The 16,823-nt window shown below is 40.2% G+C and overlaps 2 protein-coding genes across 14 annotated transcripts in view; both read left to right on the top strand.

Annotated features, from left to right (window-relative positions):
- The window catches only part of tcf12 (transcription factor 12), an 82,821-nt gene extending 78,607 nt beyond the window's left edge, over positions 1 to 4,214 (top strand). For all 11 annotated transcript variants that reach the window (XM_030413479.1, XM_030413474.1, XM_030413472.1 and 8 more), the window contains 2 exons: positions 353 to 506; positions 1,353 to 4,214. In XM_030413479.1, coding sequence (XP_030269339.1) covers positions 353 to 495 — 143 coding nt within the window. In that variant the 3' untranslated portion in view covers positions 496 to 506; positions 1,353 to 4,214. The remainder of the gene's footprint in view (positions 1 to 352; positions 507 to 1,352) is intronic.
- A 5,188-nt stretch (positions 4,215 to 9,402) lies between these two features.
- The window catches only part of cgnl1 (cingulin-like 1), a 30,947-nt gene continuing 23,526 nt past the window's right edge, over positions 9,403 to 16,823 (top strand). The window contains exons 1-4 of one of the 3 annotated variants that reach the window (XM_030413470.1): positions 9,403 to 9,601; positions 12,837 to 14,535; positions 14,751 to 14,845; positions 16,404 to 16,509. In XM_030413470.1, the coding sequence (XP_030269330.1) occupies positions 12,889 to 14,535; positions 14,751 to 14,845; positions 16,404 to 16,509 (1,848 nt within the window). In that variant the 5' untranslated portion in view covers positions 9,403 to 9,601; positions 12,837 to 12,888. The remainder of the gene's footprint in view (positions 9,602 to 12,836; positions 14,536 to 14,750; positions 14,846 to 16,403; positions 16,510 to 16,823) is intronic. The other 2 variants (XM_030413469.1, XM_030413468.1) reach the window with 2 other exon arrangements.

Raw genomic sequence — 16,823 nt, 5'->3', positions numbered from 1 at the left:
CTGTTAATTAAACTGTGTACTGCAGTAAACAGCGTTGCACCCTGAATTATAGGGAGCTGCCAAATACTGGTTCTCAACCAAAGTATCACAGCAGCAGTAGAGAAGTGCTGAAAAGCTGTTCAAGTCAGCAGTGGTCAAATGCTAGCTGATGACATTCCTGATTGCTGATGATGTGGAAGTCAAACATTGTATCAAGATAATGTCTCTTGATGCTTCATTCACTCCCTACAATGCTGGATCTTCATATCACTTTTTGTGCTCATGATCTGGTGTGATTCATAGGAAATACTCAGATCAAGTGCTCTCTCTATTTTAGTCAAATAAATCTCTGTCTGTCTCTCCGAACCTGCAGAGCGGAATCTGAACCCCAAAGCAGCCTGCCTTAAGAGAAGGGAGGAGGAAAAGGTGTCTGGCGGCTCCGGTGACGGCCAGCAGGCCCACACAGGGGTCCATCCAGGCCTAACTGACACATCCAACCCCATGGGCCACCTCTGAGCAGCAGACAGGTACTCTCACCTCCACTTTCTGCCCCCATCATCATGTTTGATATTGATTCATCTGACAAATGTTGACTCAAATAATTGATTAATTGATTACTTTAGGATCTCAGCGAAGTCAGTATCTCCTTTTTTATGTAATGGCTTTCTGAATAAAGTTATAACATTTGATATAAGATAGCTCAGAGCTGCACTGTGGCTTCATGATATACTGCAAAAAATATTCTGGTCATTCTTCAGCGCCACAGCTCTGCAACAGGATCAATTATTTGTAGTAATTCTAATTATGTCTACGTTACATTTTGGGATTTTTTTGTATTTTTTATCTGGTCTCAAAAATGGTAAAACTTCAAAGTTGTCATCTTCAAATTGTCTGTTTGTCCAAAGTCCAAAGATATCACATTTACAGTGATACAAACCAAAAATGCGGCACAGTGATAAAGTAAATCTACACGTTGTTTGGCATTGTTGCATCATAGTTATTAACAATTGGTTTAACAAAGCAACAAATGTAACAACAACAATTTAATGAAAAACAGACAAACAAGTGAACAACAAAACTTGTGGATCATAATACAATACAATAATAACATGTATACTAGAGTTTCCCCAAACTAAAAGCCAAATTGATAAATCAGGAAAAATAGTTGCTGATCAATTCATATTTATTGACTGATGGATGAACTGACTCATTCAGCTCTACGCACCGGACTGGAATATGTGAAACAGTAGCACTTTCAAATCAACCATCTGTTAAAGTCTTTAACCTACAATATAAAAGCATAAATAGACTTTGTTTTATGCCTTTATTGATCTACACCTCTGATCAGTGTGTTCCCCCCTTTCTCTCCCCAGATCAAAGAGATCCCAATCATTTCTGCCCTGTTTGAGTCGGTGACCTTGCTTCCCAGCAGTGACAGACAGGACTCGCAGTTTGTGACACCAATTGGAGGAGACAGACCACTTGAAGCGAAACTACGAGACTAACACAATCCAATCCTAAGATTGAAGAAGAGCCACGCGTCCAGCTCCCTGTGACCGGTTTCCATCTGCAAAATTTCTCCCCCACAAAGAAAAAAGAATCTTCAGCACATATCACTGTCTGCAAGAAGTGTGTTGCTTCTGAACAATCAGAGACTTCGCAATCTCCTCCAACCGTATGTGGAAATTGCCTTGTGCCTAAACTGAATTGACGAATGCATTGTAACAGCAATTGTTTTTGTTTGTCTGTTTCTTTTTTTTTTTCTATTTATTATGGTAATGAGCTATAAAGTGTATGTCTAAAGGGAAGGTTCAGTAAATTCAAAGAGAAGTATGCGGCTTTTCACTTGATCTATAGTTTGCCATTAAAAACTGAGCACTCCGCCCTGGCGAAGGTTTGGCGAGTTCGAGCTGAGGGGTAAAATATTTTGGCACTGAGAATTTTAATTTATTGGCCAGTTTAGAGTGATATTTATACCCATTGGAAAATTATCATTAGCTGTTAGAAAAGAAGACGTAAGCGCCCCATGTTTTAAAAAAAGAGGATATATTATTTATATTTATATTTTTATTAATTCTGCCACTGGCCACATGTATAACCAAAACTACCTATGTTTGTTTCTGTGTAGATTAGAGCCCGACTACGTTAGCATCAACGATAATGTCTACAAATGTGACTGATGAATGGCAAACTCTAGGTTTACTGAAAGCTCACATTTAGTTTTTTTTTTCCTCGGTAGTGTGCAGTGAAAATACAGAGAGCAAAATGATTTGCAAACCTTAGCATTCCCTGCATATTTTAGTGTCTTAACTAAAGGAAAAGGGGATTTCATTGCCTGTCTGTTTCCTTTGCCATATAGTGTTAAACGTTAGCAAAGCGGCAACATATTTTTTGCAGATCCTTGTCTTTGTTAAGCCTCCTGGCATCGGCACAGAGGTGGCTTTTTTTTGTTGTTGTTGTTTTTTTTGTCATTTTCACGCCACCAGCTAATCAGAGATCACTCGATGAAGTAAAAGCAAACAAAACGACGACCATGCTTTCTCCTGGCCTGATGAACACGACGCTTGATTTTCTTTCTGTTTATATACGAAGACATTACATTTCAAACACAGTTATTCTGAGTAAATCTTAGTTACGCTTATTTGTGTTGTAACAAGTCATTTCTTTAGGCTTCCAGCATTACAATGTCAAGCGGAGAGGAGCGTTAAGTTATTTTTTTATTTTTTATCATCCAAGCCGTGATAGACTCAGTACAAGAAGTAAGACTGGATATTTCATGGATTTTGTCGAATATAATAGAACTGTAGCACAACAATGAACAAAAAAGGTTAACAGGATTTTCATTTATGTTTCAAGACATTGGTCATGGCTTTATTTTGTTTTTCCCTATCAGTGTGCATGCTTTACGTTTCTCCTTTTATAAAGTCTTTGGTCTTAAGACTTGCTTTATATTCCATTTATTTCTTTGTATATTGTCTTCTGTCATTATCTACACCTTAAACAAGGCTGCCACATTCAGAATGACTATTCTGTATAAAAAAAAGGGACTTAAATTAGAATAAAAGATGCCACACTAAGAGTTTACATTGAAGATTTATGATTTCAACAACTTTGTTTTAGTGGGAAAGAAAAAAAACCCTACACAGTTGTTTTGTGTATTCTCTGACTGAATGTGGCCTTGCTGTTCATTTCAGTATTCACGAGCTTGTATTCATGTCGGCAGACTTTGATTGAGGGTATAATGTACGCCACTTCCTGCTCTCCTTCCTTCCTTCATTTTTTATTTTAATTTCCTGTTCTTCCTATATTTCTTTGCTCCTCTGTTTGCCAAGTTATTTGCTGTATTCCCAGATTCTTTCCCCTGTATAATATATGAGAAAAAAGAAAATCAAAAAGGACAAAAAAAAACATTTGGCTTATTTTTCACTGTAGTTAGTCTTTTATACAATAATACTGTAAGAATATTTCTTGAATTCTAAATATTACTCTTTCTAGATTTTTGAAAACAAAAGTTTTGAGTAAAAAGTTTCTTACTTTATTTTACTATATTAGATAGTAAAATGTGCGGTTATTTACAGTAACCTGTCCATTATTACAGGAAATTTACCAATGGCATCTCAAGAACTATAGCTGAATTGTTGCTCGTAGTGTAGGACTTAAAAAACGCTTTGTACGAGCTCCAGATTCCTAAAAGTGTGACCTCCATCATATCCTTCAGTCTTCATCAGTGATTGGTAAAAGATTTGTTCTTGTGTCAAATGAAAAGGTAATGTCGATGCACATCCAAAAAAAAAGAAGAAAAAAAACTGTGGCAACGGGAATTTGAATTTTCTGTCTTTTTCAACAGAAAAACACAATGTATATAACATTTATGTTGCAATAAATGTGCCATCTTTTTTTAAACTCAATTGTATGTGCATTTATTTCTCTCACCGAACAAACACATTTGTTTCTGTTTCTTCACCATATTTACATTTTCTCCTCTCCATAAAGTTTTATTTTATGAAAAACAAACATCACAGGAAGGATGAAGTAAGATGAGCTCAGAAACATGTAGACGTATTGTTTTTTGTTTTATGTTTTGAAGACATTTCTACAGTGGATTTAGGCCAAATGAGTGTTTTATAGTATGTAACTCATTTTTGAAAATAATACCAGTGGACCATTGTAGTCTGTATGAAAAGTGCTATGAATATATGTTTCTATTTTTAATAAAGTTATAGCAGCGTACTGAACATGTGCTGTGCTCCTGCTTTTTTTTTTGCATTCAGATTAATGTGGGATTAAAGAGGCAACATGTAGGTTTCGATCACCTGTCGACTACTCAAACTCCAAACAGACAGGGGGCACTATATCATCTTTAAACTAAAATTCTTGCATATTGCACCTTTAGTACATGCTAAAGAGACATCCTGTATAAAAGCCACAACACAAACAACGAAATAAAACTCATACATAGAACATATATTTTATGTTTGAGTATACTGATTTAATTCACATTAAATTTCCTTCTTTAGTTACTTTTGTTTGCAACTCTTTGTATTGGGGTTTTCAGAGTTAAACATACAGCTGAACGTTGTATTGATGGTACAAATATATAAAAAAATAAAAAGGTTGGTACGTCAGCGCTCATTTATGAGGGAAAATAGCACATATAGCAAACACATAGCAAATTATTTTGCAATGCATTTACATTATTATGAACTCAGATCAAATGTAGACAACATGAAAGTGTATTAAAGGTGCAATATGTAAGAATTTTCATAGGCAACATTAAAAAATTAACTAACCTTGGCCTGTCGAGGCCCGTCAGTCGAAGGGGAAGGGGAATTCATTTGTAAAGCACAATTCAGACACAAGGCAACTCAAAGTGCTTTACGGGGGCATGAAATTCCATTAAAAGACATGAATTGAAGTAGGAAGACATCCAGAAACGCTAAAACAAATCAAATATAGAAAAATAATCAAAACTAGAATAGGTTTAAAAGAGACAAGACAATATAAAGTTACAGTACAGCTCAAGATATCAACCGAGGCCATAACATTTCTCCAATAAAAGGCAGTTGCAAAAGAAAGAGTTCTCAGCCTTTATTTAAGTAAGGTGAGAGTTGGAGCAGATTTGCAGTTTTCTGGGAGTTTGTTCCAGATATGTGGTGCATATTAACTGAAAGCTGCTTCTCCATGTTTAGTTTTGGCAAAGCTCCTGTGCTATTGGTGTAAAAATCGAATCTACCTGCTGATCTGAGCTCCTGTTCCCCTATTGGTTTTGAGAATCCACTCAACAGGTGGCCAGTTCTTACATGTTGCACCTTAAAAAGATTAATACATACAAAAAATATAGATGAAGTGAACATATTGGAAGCTCCCAGAAACTTTAGTCAAATAAAAACGAAGAAATTAGCTGAAACTAGAGTTCAGCAGGAATGAAAGGGATGCAGCTGTTATTAAAGGCACAAAAATGAAGCGGTATTGTCTCATAAAAACTTTTGGTTGGCGCAGCTCTCTGTAGGATGAAGTTCTAAATCTGCTACTTGTTCCATGACTGAAGTTAATGAATCCCCAAAGTCTTGTGAGAATGCTCCTCCTAACCTGGAGGACTGTTGTGCTGTAAATCTGTACATCTGCGCAGAATTATCGTGGTGCAGATGGAGCATGATGAGCTCTCATCACGTCCTGAGAGGTCTGATCCCGGTTCAGTTTTTTGACGGAGGTGACACCCTGGTTGAAAACTGCTGACTGCTGTTCTGCCTGCGGTGAGCTCAGTGATGCAGCGTAAATCACGACTGTCATCGTTGAATTTTCTCCGCAGGGAAAGCAGAACATGTGAGAGCGTTTGGCTGCTGATGGTGCTGATGGTGGAGGGTGGGTGTGCATGTTTTCTGTTGGAGCGGGACCACCATGTCTGAAGGCTGACTTCCTGTCATGGCTGCCGGGCCAGCTGACAGAAAGTCCTTGGCTCTCATCCTTGAAGCTCGACCAAAGAGCCTGCTGCTCCTCCTGCTCCTAACAGTAAGATCATCCGCCTCTCAGGATTCATGCTGCACAAAAAATGAGCTTTTCTTTCAAATACGATCCTTTCTTCCCTGTGATTTTTACAACATCTTTTTTGGAAGGTTTCTGAAAATATAGAATTGTGAGCTGGTGAAAATAGAATGTTACCTTTTGTTGTTGTTTATATTTCCTTTGTGTTACAGCTGCACAGTGTCAGTGGCAGTGAGGGTTTGTTTCAAACAAATACTGATGTTCTGGTGCGGTTTGCAAATGATCAGCACAGTCTGGGTCTCTTGCCTCAATGTGAGATCCAGGGGCCTTTGACATTTCTGTGTCCTTTAATATTTTTAATAACAATACATTTATTTGCATAGCACATTTAAAAACAGACTTACATTACTGTGGCAATTTCAACAGAAAGTGTAATGGGGAGCCCAAATTACGTAAAAGCTGCATAAAAAGGTTAAAAATAAATCATTCCATGTTACGATTACATTATCTCAAGGACAAAAATTATAACAGCATATTGGTCATTTAGGAGTCAAGTGGCCCTTGCTGAACGGATGCTCTCGTCGCAGGCACAATACAATTATACAACACCACTCTGTGATATCAAAACTTTTCCAGCTCTCTTAAAAAGTGAAATCTTTGCTGAGCTTTCTTCAGCACTATTGTTGACCTCCCACTTTAGAGAATACTGCTCCATCCAGGTCTTTGTGGTTCTCCGCCTGTCGGATTTCCTGACTTTTTATGACCATTGTGACCACTACTGTCTTTGTTTAGAACAGAATAGAATAGAGTAGAACATACTCTATCGTCTGTCTTTTGTGTTCAAAAGGCAGACATTTTGTCATTGCTTCCATGTGCAAAAGAGTACATTAGAAACACAGTATATCAGAGACACTTGTTTTAGGAGCAGCAGTAACATCAAACCTCTAAGTTGTTGACTTTACACCAGTCCACAAGGGACGAAACCAATTTTTCGCAAGCTGCCTCATTTCTGTCAGAATCGGACTTGCTAATGCAGAATCATCTGCGAACCCAAAGAATTTAACAGACCAGGACTGGAAATGCAGTCAATTCTCCACCACATGATCTTCGGTGGTGGCTTTGGCTGACACATTGGTTAAATTTACATAATCTTTTCCATCTTTTTCTCCTTTTGAAAATCAACAATGGAAAAGAGGAAATCAAATGAGCTAAAAGTGTGTGTCGATGGACAGCTCTTGTGCGTGTCAGCTAGGAAAGGCCGCAGTCCTTCTGATCAGGAAAAGACTGAGCCGTGCACTGAGCATGCCCAGAGGTCCCAGCTGTGGCACCTCAGAGGAGAACAGAGCTCACATTGTGCTGCTGTAACACAACACAGTGGCACAGAGCTCAGATTAAAGGCTGCGGCGTCGCTCTGCGGACACAAATATAAACAGTGGGCCACTACAAAGACAAGGGGCAGCAGGGCCTCCAGTTTACTGTAGTTTGTGTTGCAGTGCAAAGATTCATAAAAACAACTTTGAGTGTGTTATTTGTTCAAAATCTCAGCGTAAACCAGTGAGCAACTTTTTTGTCATTGTCAAGGAATTGTTAAGGAGAGTAACTTCACAAGCAGACTGCTCCTGAGTAAAAAATTGAGGTTATTGTACATTATTTGAGTATTTTCATATTATGTTACTTTATACTTCTTCAGCGGTGCGTAAAGTAGTTAAATTTGTTCCATCTCAACCAGCTACAATATTAAATGTTGCTTATATGTAAATGCCTCAGTAGTAACGATCCTGGTCTGGGGTGCGCCTACTGTAATGTATTGTATTGTTATGATGCTATGATGCTAGGATTCTGCACTCAGATTGCGAAAATTATTAAAAGTTATCTTCCATAGCTCTCTTTAAAGAGCAGTTATACTTCACAAGAAAAGAGGATGAATAGAAATAGTATTACACACTTTTTAAAAAAATAATATTTAGTAGCTCAGTCTGTACAGGGGCTTGGCTTGGGGACCAGAGGGTGACAGATGAAGAAAGATGAAAAAGATGTAGCTCAACTCAAAAGGACTTTATTTCCTTTTTTAAACCTTTAAACCTTAAAAAGCAAAACTAAGAATATCAAACAATGCAATACAATACCAAAACTGCAGCATCTGATACTAGCAGAAGAATCTGATTATTATTAACATTAATTTGTTTTTAGTGTTAATTTCATAAAATAGTTCATATATACAATATAGTGGAACAGTATGGCTCTTGACTGAATGTCGGTGACGATATGCATATACAGTATTGTTCACATATAAGTACAGTTGATCCCTCAGTGCACTGAAACTGACTGTAATCTTTGTCCTGCTACTTTAAGCCATCCCAGATATCATTCATCACTGCTCAGCGGTGTTTGCTTAGTCCTGCACTTCCTTTTAAAGTACATGCCCACCACAGACACTTTTCTAAAATAATAATTTTTCCCTGCAACATTTTTCATCATGTCTTCATCCTTACTCAGCATAATCCCTGCCTCATGCCATGCTTTTACTTTGTAGGGCCACCTTGACTCCCAACATGCGCGTGACCCACACAGGAGGCTCTTTAATATGTGATGCGTTCACAGCACCGAGTCTCAGTGAGTTACATACATGCATGCATACAAACAAACATGTAACTCACATCAGTACAGGATCTCATTAACTAACTGTGTTCAGGTCAGCGTACTATCCACTAGATGACGCTCTCGGTTTTTAAAGACATGCAGCTGCAAATTGCGTCTATGAAGTGTGCATATAATTAAACTTTAAACATCGAGTTTGAGGCCTACAGATGTGGACATTGAATCATACATAAAGCAGTTAGTTTGTACGGGAAACTAGAATCCATTTGTGAGGCTAGAGTGTGTAACTTGTTGTTTTAATATCCTAATATTTATGGAATATATTTAATTCGGGTGTTTTTGACTCCTTTTGTCTACTTCCCCAGAAGATATATTCGGATTCCTATCTACTGGGTCCACCCATTAACTGTAGTTTTTCACATAATGGTGACTCACACCACAAAGCTCATGAACCCGGTCATTTTTTATGTGAAATCAGGTTTTTTCTTTTTTTCTCTCTCTCTCTTTTTTATGTTGGCCCAGCTTCTTCTGAACACAAGCAGCAAGAATGTCTTGCTCTTTCTTAACTATCTACTTTGTTCAGTTTAAAATAAAGGGTATTTGTTTCATGACAAGGTAATATGTAAGTTTTATTCACAGACTGGGTCCCACCTTTAAACTTGTTCCCTGCTGCTTTGAGAGCCTTTTAAAACTCTGCTGAGCTGAACCGAGCCGACCCGAGCCGACCCGAGCCAGGTCGTATGCTGGAGAGGTCCGGCGGGGCTTCAGGGCGGATTCCTGCTGTGAATCTGTTCCTGGGCCAGCGGCCTGGGTCTGCACGGGTGGGCGGGTTTGTGCGCTTGTTTCAGGAGGCGGAGCGGCCCGGAGGGTCGGACGTAGTTTTGAAACTCTCTCCCTGTCTCAGAGAAAACAGCACAGCACTGAATAAGTTAGCGAGTGGTGGCGTGGGCACTTTGCTCCACCGTTTATCTCGTTTTTTAAACCCTTTCAAACAAACTTTTTACAATCTGCGATAAGTGATCCGGAGCGAGACACGACGTTGGTGAGTAAACTAGCTAACTGTTCATTGTAGATGCTGGGAGCGTTAACAGCCGTTTAACTCAACAAGAGGCAGATAACTGAGCGTTTGTCACAATAAATTAGGATTTAACTTGCTCTGAACTCCATTTAATGAAGTGACGCATGGAGTTGAGAGAGGTGTGAAGCTTTGTGAAGTTTCACTGTAGTTAAAGCTCAGGCTGCTGCTGCGTTTCATGCCACCTGTTGCGCTCAACAGCAACAGCAGCGATGTAAACTGCGTCAACTCAAGCTGTTTCTTCTTCTTCTTCTTCTTCTGTTGGCTAACTCACAGTTGAGCTAGCTTCTTTAACATTTCACTCCTCGTCTGTTATTTGTTATTCACACATCAGTGCTATGATTTAAGTGTGTTTACAGTTTGCTGCTGGACGTTCATGTTGGATTTACCTGACTCCTCAGATTAGTGAACTCCCATTCACGTTACGTAACTTAATGATATTTTCCCACAGTGTAAATCCTCAGCTTTAACATTCACCCATTCACGATTCATTTTACCTGGTTTGTTTTCTCCTGTGACTCACTGCAGCTGTAGACACAGTGTCGGGACGCTATGTGACACAGAAAACTAATCAGTTCACATGGGCAGATAAAAATCTGCTTCGTTTAACCTTTGCAGAGTCTGAACCTCTGCACACATCAAAGCGAGGGCCTTGACGTCCAACCTGTGCTGCCTGCTGACCTCTCTGCTCTGCAGCACAGGGGTCAGTGAAGGTAGCACTGCCTCTATGAAGGACACAGTGAGGGTTTCCCCCTCTTGCAGGATAAAATACAATTGGAGGAGAAAAGTTGCACACTTGTTGGAGCTCTTGTGTTTTGGATACATGTGACAGTATGGATGAAAGAGTCTATTGTGTCGTCTTTCGTTTTAATCTGTCTTCGACAGCACTCTTCCTGCTGGACAGGATAGTTTACAGAGGCCCTCTTCTTCCCTCCTGTGCAGACTAACCGGTGTGAAGCTGACTGATTCATACTAATTGGAGCACAAGGATCAACTTATCATTCGCCGTACTCACTGACTTGTCAAAACTAAGCTGAGGTGAAATATTCTCATGTGGTGTTAATAGTGGTAATAGTCATTTTTAGGCCATATTGTAATATACAATTTACATCTCAACACATTTGGGAATCTCTTTTAAAGCACTTTAAATGCTACAACTGGGCAACAAAATCAAATATCACAATATTTTTGACGGAGTACTTCAATATCAACATTGCGGCAGTATTGTAGGGATGACTATTAGAACTTTCACAAAACACTAACACAATAAGATTTTTGATAAATAACCATCAGCAATGTGGATATAATGACTAAATGGCTAAAGGCAAGTATTAGACCAAGTAGAAAAGTGGTAAGTGCAAAACATCACATCAGTTTATTGTTATGCAGCTTAGAAAACCAGTGTTGGATAAAATTTGATTCATACACTTAACGTGATAAAACGTTAGAAGAGGGCAGGCACTATTTCATGCAGCAAATGCCAAATATCTAACAAGGTGCAGGGCTTGAGTGGCTTACCACCTTGGTTAACCAATTTCCTTGGGGAAACCCTGACTTCTTCTATCAGGTTACATGCAGTTTTATATTGTGATATACCCTAATACAGTATATTTTTTTATGGAAAATTGCTTGTCTTATCTATATCAAACTGTTACAGATAAAATAATCAGACAGAAATGTCTATTTTTTGCTTATCAGGCAAACTGAATCCCTGACTAATCAGTATATTTTATCATATTTATGGAAAAAAAATTTAACATCTAATATTGGCATAAAGCTATCGTGCTTGTTAATATGTGTGTTGTAGCTTTGTTCACAGTAGCCACATGTAACCAGAGACAAACATAGTTTACATGAGGCTGTAATACACCACACAGCATTTCTTATTAAAAGAGCAAATCTTTAAATGTACTCAAAAGCGATTATTTGAATTGTAAAACATGTGACTTTCTGTAGAAGGAAAAATGATTGTTGTGTATCATCCACTGTTGTTCAAATACTGACGCTTGTGTTTGGCACTCTGGTTGGACGCCAGCCCAAAGTGTCACTATCTGACAACCTGGGGATGAGTGTCAACAATTGATTCTATTTTTCTAGAACTGAATTGCTTCAGACATTGGATCAGATTAGTCCCAGCTCTTCTCCCAACCCTACATGGTGCTACATTTTTCTAAATAGGCTTGTCCGTGAATGAGCTTTACCTATTTGATGCTAATGTGCTGTATCCTGCGCCTGCCTTTGTTGTCATTCTTATCAGTGTCCTTCCTCCGGGTCCATCTCGGTCCGTCTTTGTATTGTAACATAAGGTAGAATGGGACACTATCAGCAAGGCAAACAGGAACCTGTTAAAAGCCCTTTGTCCAGTGAAACACATGGTGGCTGCTGATGGGTTTGTCTTTGCTGGCTTCCCAGGCATAAATGTGTCTGAGGAACATTTAGCAGCTTACTTTAATATTTGTAAACAGTTTGATATTTATTGCCAGCTGTGTTCTCACAACCGCGCTGCAAATCTGTCAACTTTGACAACCCCGCTATTATTATAAATGTGACAAAACTTAGCCCCATAAGATTTCGTTGTGCTTCCCATGAGCGTGAACTGCAAATTACAATGTCATTTACACGGATCAAGTACACTGTGTAAGCACACACACAAATATACACACCATACGTTCAGTCCAAAACTCACGCCCTTCATAGTTGTGCAGAGAAGATTGAGCTCTCACATTTTTCTCAGGTCTGACTCATGTTGAGTGTAATCTTTCAATCCCTTTCTCTCAACCTGTTTAGCCTATATTCTTGTCATGCACAGTAAACAGTCATTTTGTTGTACCATACCTGTTAGTCACACACCTGTAAGGGCTCTCGGAACAGTACCTGGTCATTTTTGCTGTTAAAAGAATGTGGCCAATGTTGACTCATACTTTCAGAGATATTATGTGTCTGAGATGTTACCGCACAGGGTGCATAGCATAATGTGTCATTCTTAATTTGGCAGGAGCACATATATTGAGCAGTTTGATTGTAAAAAAAAATCTCTTTGTAGAGAAAATAGACAATGAAAGCAAACATCATAATTAAATGCAGCAAGGTTTCAATGCTTCATTAGAGGCTGAGTATAAATTTGGGAGACATTTGATTTGTTTCTTGAATATGTAATGTCTCATCTCTGGCTAATACCACCGATTTAAACCTTTGATTGCAGAGGTGGGCCACCTGATCCAGGGAGAGGGATTTATTTTCCTTCTGCATTCCTGATGGAGTCGTACAGAGTGACTGGCATTCCTAACAGCGGACCGCAGCAGGGCCACACTCAGCCGTCCCGCCCATCCAGGCCCCACAGTAATGGAGCTGGTACATACGGTCTCAGCATCCGTGTCCAGGGGATAGATGGACACCCCTACGTGGTTCTCAACAACCAGGAAAGGGGTCCGCAATCCTATATTGACCCTAACAGTAATGGGTACATCGACACAGAGGGTTCTTTCATTGAGAACTACAATGAGTATGATTTCAAGGGAGGGAAGGAGGCTGGATCCAACAGCCCCTTCATGGAGTACAGGTCTCAAAAGATGATGCAATACACTGGTTCTCAAAATGGCGTCGCAGATTCACAAGGGAAGAAATCATCCTCCCTTCTGAACTTTCAGAAGCACCCTGAGATACTGCAGCCATATGACCCGGACACCAACTCACTGAACTTTGATGGTTCCCGCAGCCTGCCATCAAGGCCTCTGCCTCCGGCTGGGACTGGGAACCAGCAGCGAGGTTTCTACTCTAAATCTGCTGTGCTTGAAACGCCCCCCGCCAAGTCATCAAGCTGGGACCAGAGTAGGGGTCCTGCCCAGCAAGAGAAAAGGCAACTTCCATCCCAGAGCCTGAGTGAAACTGCTCTGTCCAAGCCGAAGTCGTTGCATCCTTCCCAGCTCACTCAGCCTCAGACAAGGACTCAGTCACAAGTGGCAGAACCGCAGTCCAAAGCTTGTTTCACCAACCTGAATCAACCTCAGTCTAAGCCAGTCTCCAAAACCCAGCACCAACCAGTGCCTCCAGCCCAGCCTCAGCCCTCCACTGTGTCCAGTCCCATCAGTGAGCACACCAAGACGGCATGCATATCCCCCACCACCATGAGCAGCACAAACTCCAGCCTTGAGCGCTCCCGCCGTGAGCCTGATGTCCTTCCGCTACGCAGAACTGACTCCAGTGGGCCAGTCCTTCAGTCTTCTTCCCGCTCACGCCATTCCTCCTCATCTTCCACCTCTAAGACTCTGGCAGATGAACAAATGGACGCCCTTTATGCAGACACCATCAACCGCCACGAGAACCGTCGCTACATCCCTTTCCTCCCCGGTTCAGGCAGAGACATTGATACAGGCTCCATTCCTGGTGTCGATGAGCTCATTGAAAAGTTTGATGGCCAAGTTGGCAGCCACCAGCGCAGGGGCAGGGCAGGCCGCAGGAACAGGATAAACCCAGAGGACAGGAAGCGGTCACGCAGCGTGGATAGTGCCCTCGGCCCTCGAGATGCTTACGCGGAAGAGTTTAGCCGCCAGCAAGGCACATCGATGGAGCATGTCCTGCGGCCCTCGCAGCTACGACTGCAGAAAACAGCCGGCAGTCAGGACTCCTGGATCACAGCTGTAGATGGTAAAGTTGACTCCAGAGCTTCATCTCGTGCCACTAGTGAGCCCGGCTCCCCTCAGAGCACCATCTCTAAAGGTGTGGGTTTCATACAAGGTTACAAAAAACCACAGACTCGCTCCTCTTCACTACCATTCAAGAGTAAAGAGAGCGAGGACGGTGCCTCTTCAGCCGGAAAGGTTTCGACGACAACACTGTCAACGTCGCTATCTAAGAATTCTTCAGCTGCAGACAAAAAGTCCAGTACAGAGACAGATGTTCAGGTAAGAAGCCAGAGACATGCTGCAGCACTATAATTGAATCTCTTTATGTCTTTTTGTCTTATTTTAATTACTTATTATTAGTATATTGTCCATCAGGCGAACGTTTGTTCAGCCTTAATGAAATGGGGATTTGTGAGAGAAGAACATCTAATTTTGCTTTGTAAAGATCTTTCTTATTTCATTAAGATCTCCCTCTAATATCCTGTCATTTCCAGGCGACACCTGATCTTCTGAAAGGTCAGCAGGAGCTTTCACAACAAACAAATGAAGAGACTGCAAAACAAATTCTGTTCAGTTACCTGAAAGATGGGTGAGCTATCTTGACTTCACTGTTCTTATCAATCTATATTTTAGCTTTATTTTGTCATTAATACAAGAAATGTGAGAAAATGTTGTGAAAATGTTGTGGCCTGCACACATTGTTCACTCTAGCCCAGTTCCAACATGTTGCACCATAAGGTGATGCATCATGAAGGGAGAGACTGTTCTGTGGGAGCACATAAATGGTTTTTTATCACAGTTGGACTGTTTGTGATAAAAGTGAAGGAATGTGCTCTTTCTTACCCTCCCGTCCAGGCTGTGAGTGATCCAGCTGTCTGGAGTTTGTTTTCATGCAGAATCCCACTTTCTCCCTCTGTGCTCTGTCTTTGCTGTGGCGTGAAATGAGGGGAAGATGTTCTGTTTGTCTCTGTAATCAGACACTTACTGCCTGTCAGGGAAAGGCATGTCGGGTTAAAAGGTTAAACTGCGGTTTAGATTTTAAACGAGCCAAATATGATGAGGTTTACAGTCTTTCAATTAAGGTTGCATGTGGCTGTCGAGAAATGTTTTGGATTAAAAAACAAATGCCCGTTCATCTGTTCTGTACTTTTAATGTATTTGTGTGTGATTTTTGCAGTGAGAAACGGTTTTCAGGTTTCTGCAGTTAGGATTGTGATAACGTAGAAAGAGAACAGGAAACTGCTAGGGTGTGTCGGGCCACAGGTCAGGAGTCACAGGACAAAGGAAAGGAAACACAGATGGAAGTGCTGGAGCTGAAACTGAGCTACATTCCCAAGACCCAGAAGACAAACATTCACCAACAGGGGTTATAAAGGTTTAATGAAAATCATCTGGATTAGGAGAAGAGAGATTTGTGGGGGAGTTTTTCTCTCTGTGTCAGCCTTATAATGCATCACTGCTGCCATGTCAAAGTGTTGTAACTCCATTTTTGTGGATTCTGATGTTTTCACTTTAACTGGAGGATTAAAATATTGCTCCGTTGGCTGAGAGAATCCTCCCATCTTTGTGCTTTCATACGCCTTGCGATAAACTCAGAAATGCTCTGTGTTCAAGACAAAGCTGCTTTTCTTTATTCTGGAGTTGATGTTTAAGACAATTAGGGTTTTTACTGACAAGGGCAATACTGTTATTAGTTTACACTGTTGTTTTGACTATGTCACATTAGGTAAAAATCATAATCTCCGTTTTCATAGTGTTTCTGTTTGAAAGTTTCAAAGTTGTGATATTTCTTAAATGTTGTTGCTGCAATATTTTTAGATCTGGTTCCTACTAATTAACACGCTTACGAAATGAGACTGTGCAGCAATCCCATTATACTGGCCATATGTTTGATTAGTCCGCTCATGCGCCTCGTAGTTTATGAGACGGGTGTAATGAAGCTGTTTGTGCTGTGAGGCGACACATCAAAGCAGCATGATCCTTCTTGACCCTTTCTAAGCTGGCAGTGAATTACTCTGTTCCCAGAACAGTCTGAAATTAACTCTTGATGCCCTAAACACTGAGAAAAGTTGTGTTTTTCTTACCTTTAAATAACCAGAGTGTGTTGTAAAAGAAAACCAACTTTGTGTGTGTGTGTGTGTCTGCAGTAGCAACGACAATGATGAGACAACAAAGAGAAAAGTCAACCTTGTCTTCGAGAAGATACAGACATTGAAGTCTCGGGCCACAGCGAGTTCACAAGGGGACACCAAAGTGAGACATTGTTTAAAAATCACTAACAGTTGAAATAAAAATGAAATAAAATGTCCTCTCTCTTGTCTATCTGTGAAATGCTAATTACATGTCAAAAGGGCATCATTGCATATTTTTACAAATTCAATTAATAGATTCTGGGGTGTAATAGTGCAGTTCCACCTTCATGTTTTAGCCTTTTTACCAGTAAATTAGTGAGAGTTGTGAAGCTCAAGTGGCTTGATTGAATTTTCAAAGTAAACATTAAATTCTGCTTTTACATCCTTAAGTAAAACCACTGAAGAAAACGGATCTGAAAACCATTTTAAGGAGCC

The sequence above is a fragment of the Sparus aurata genome, chromosome 4, assembly GCF_900880675.1.
Source record: "Sparus aurata chromosome 4, fSpaAur1.1, whole genome shotgun sequence".
NCBI lineage: Eukaryota > Metazoa > Chordata > Actinopteri > Spariformes > Sparidae > Sparus > Sparus aurata.
The sequence above is the reverse complement of the archived record's forward strand: the minus strand, read 5'-3'. Positions and strand labels throughout refer to the sequence as shown.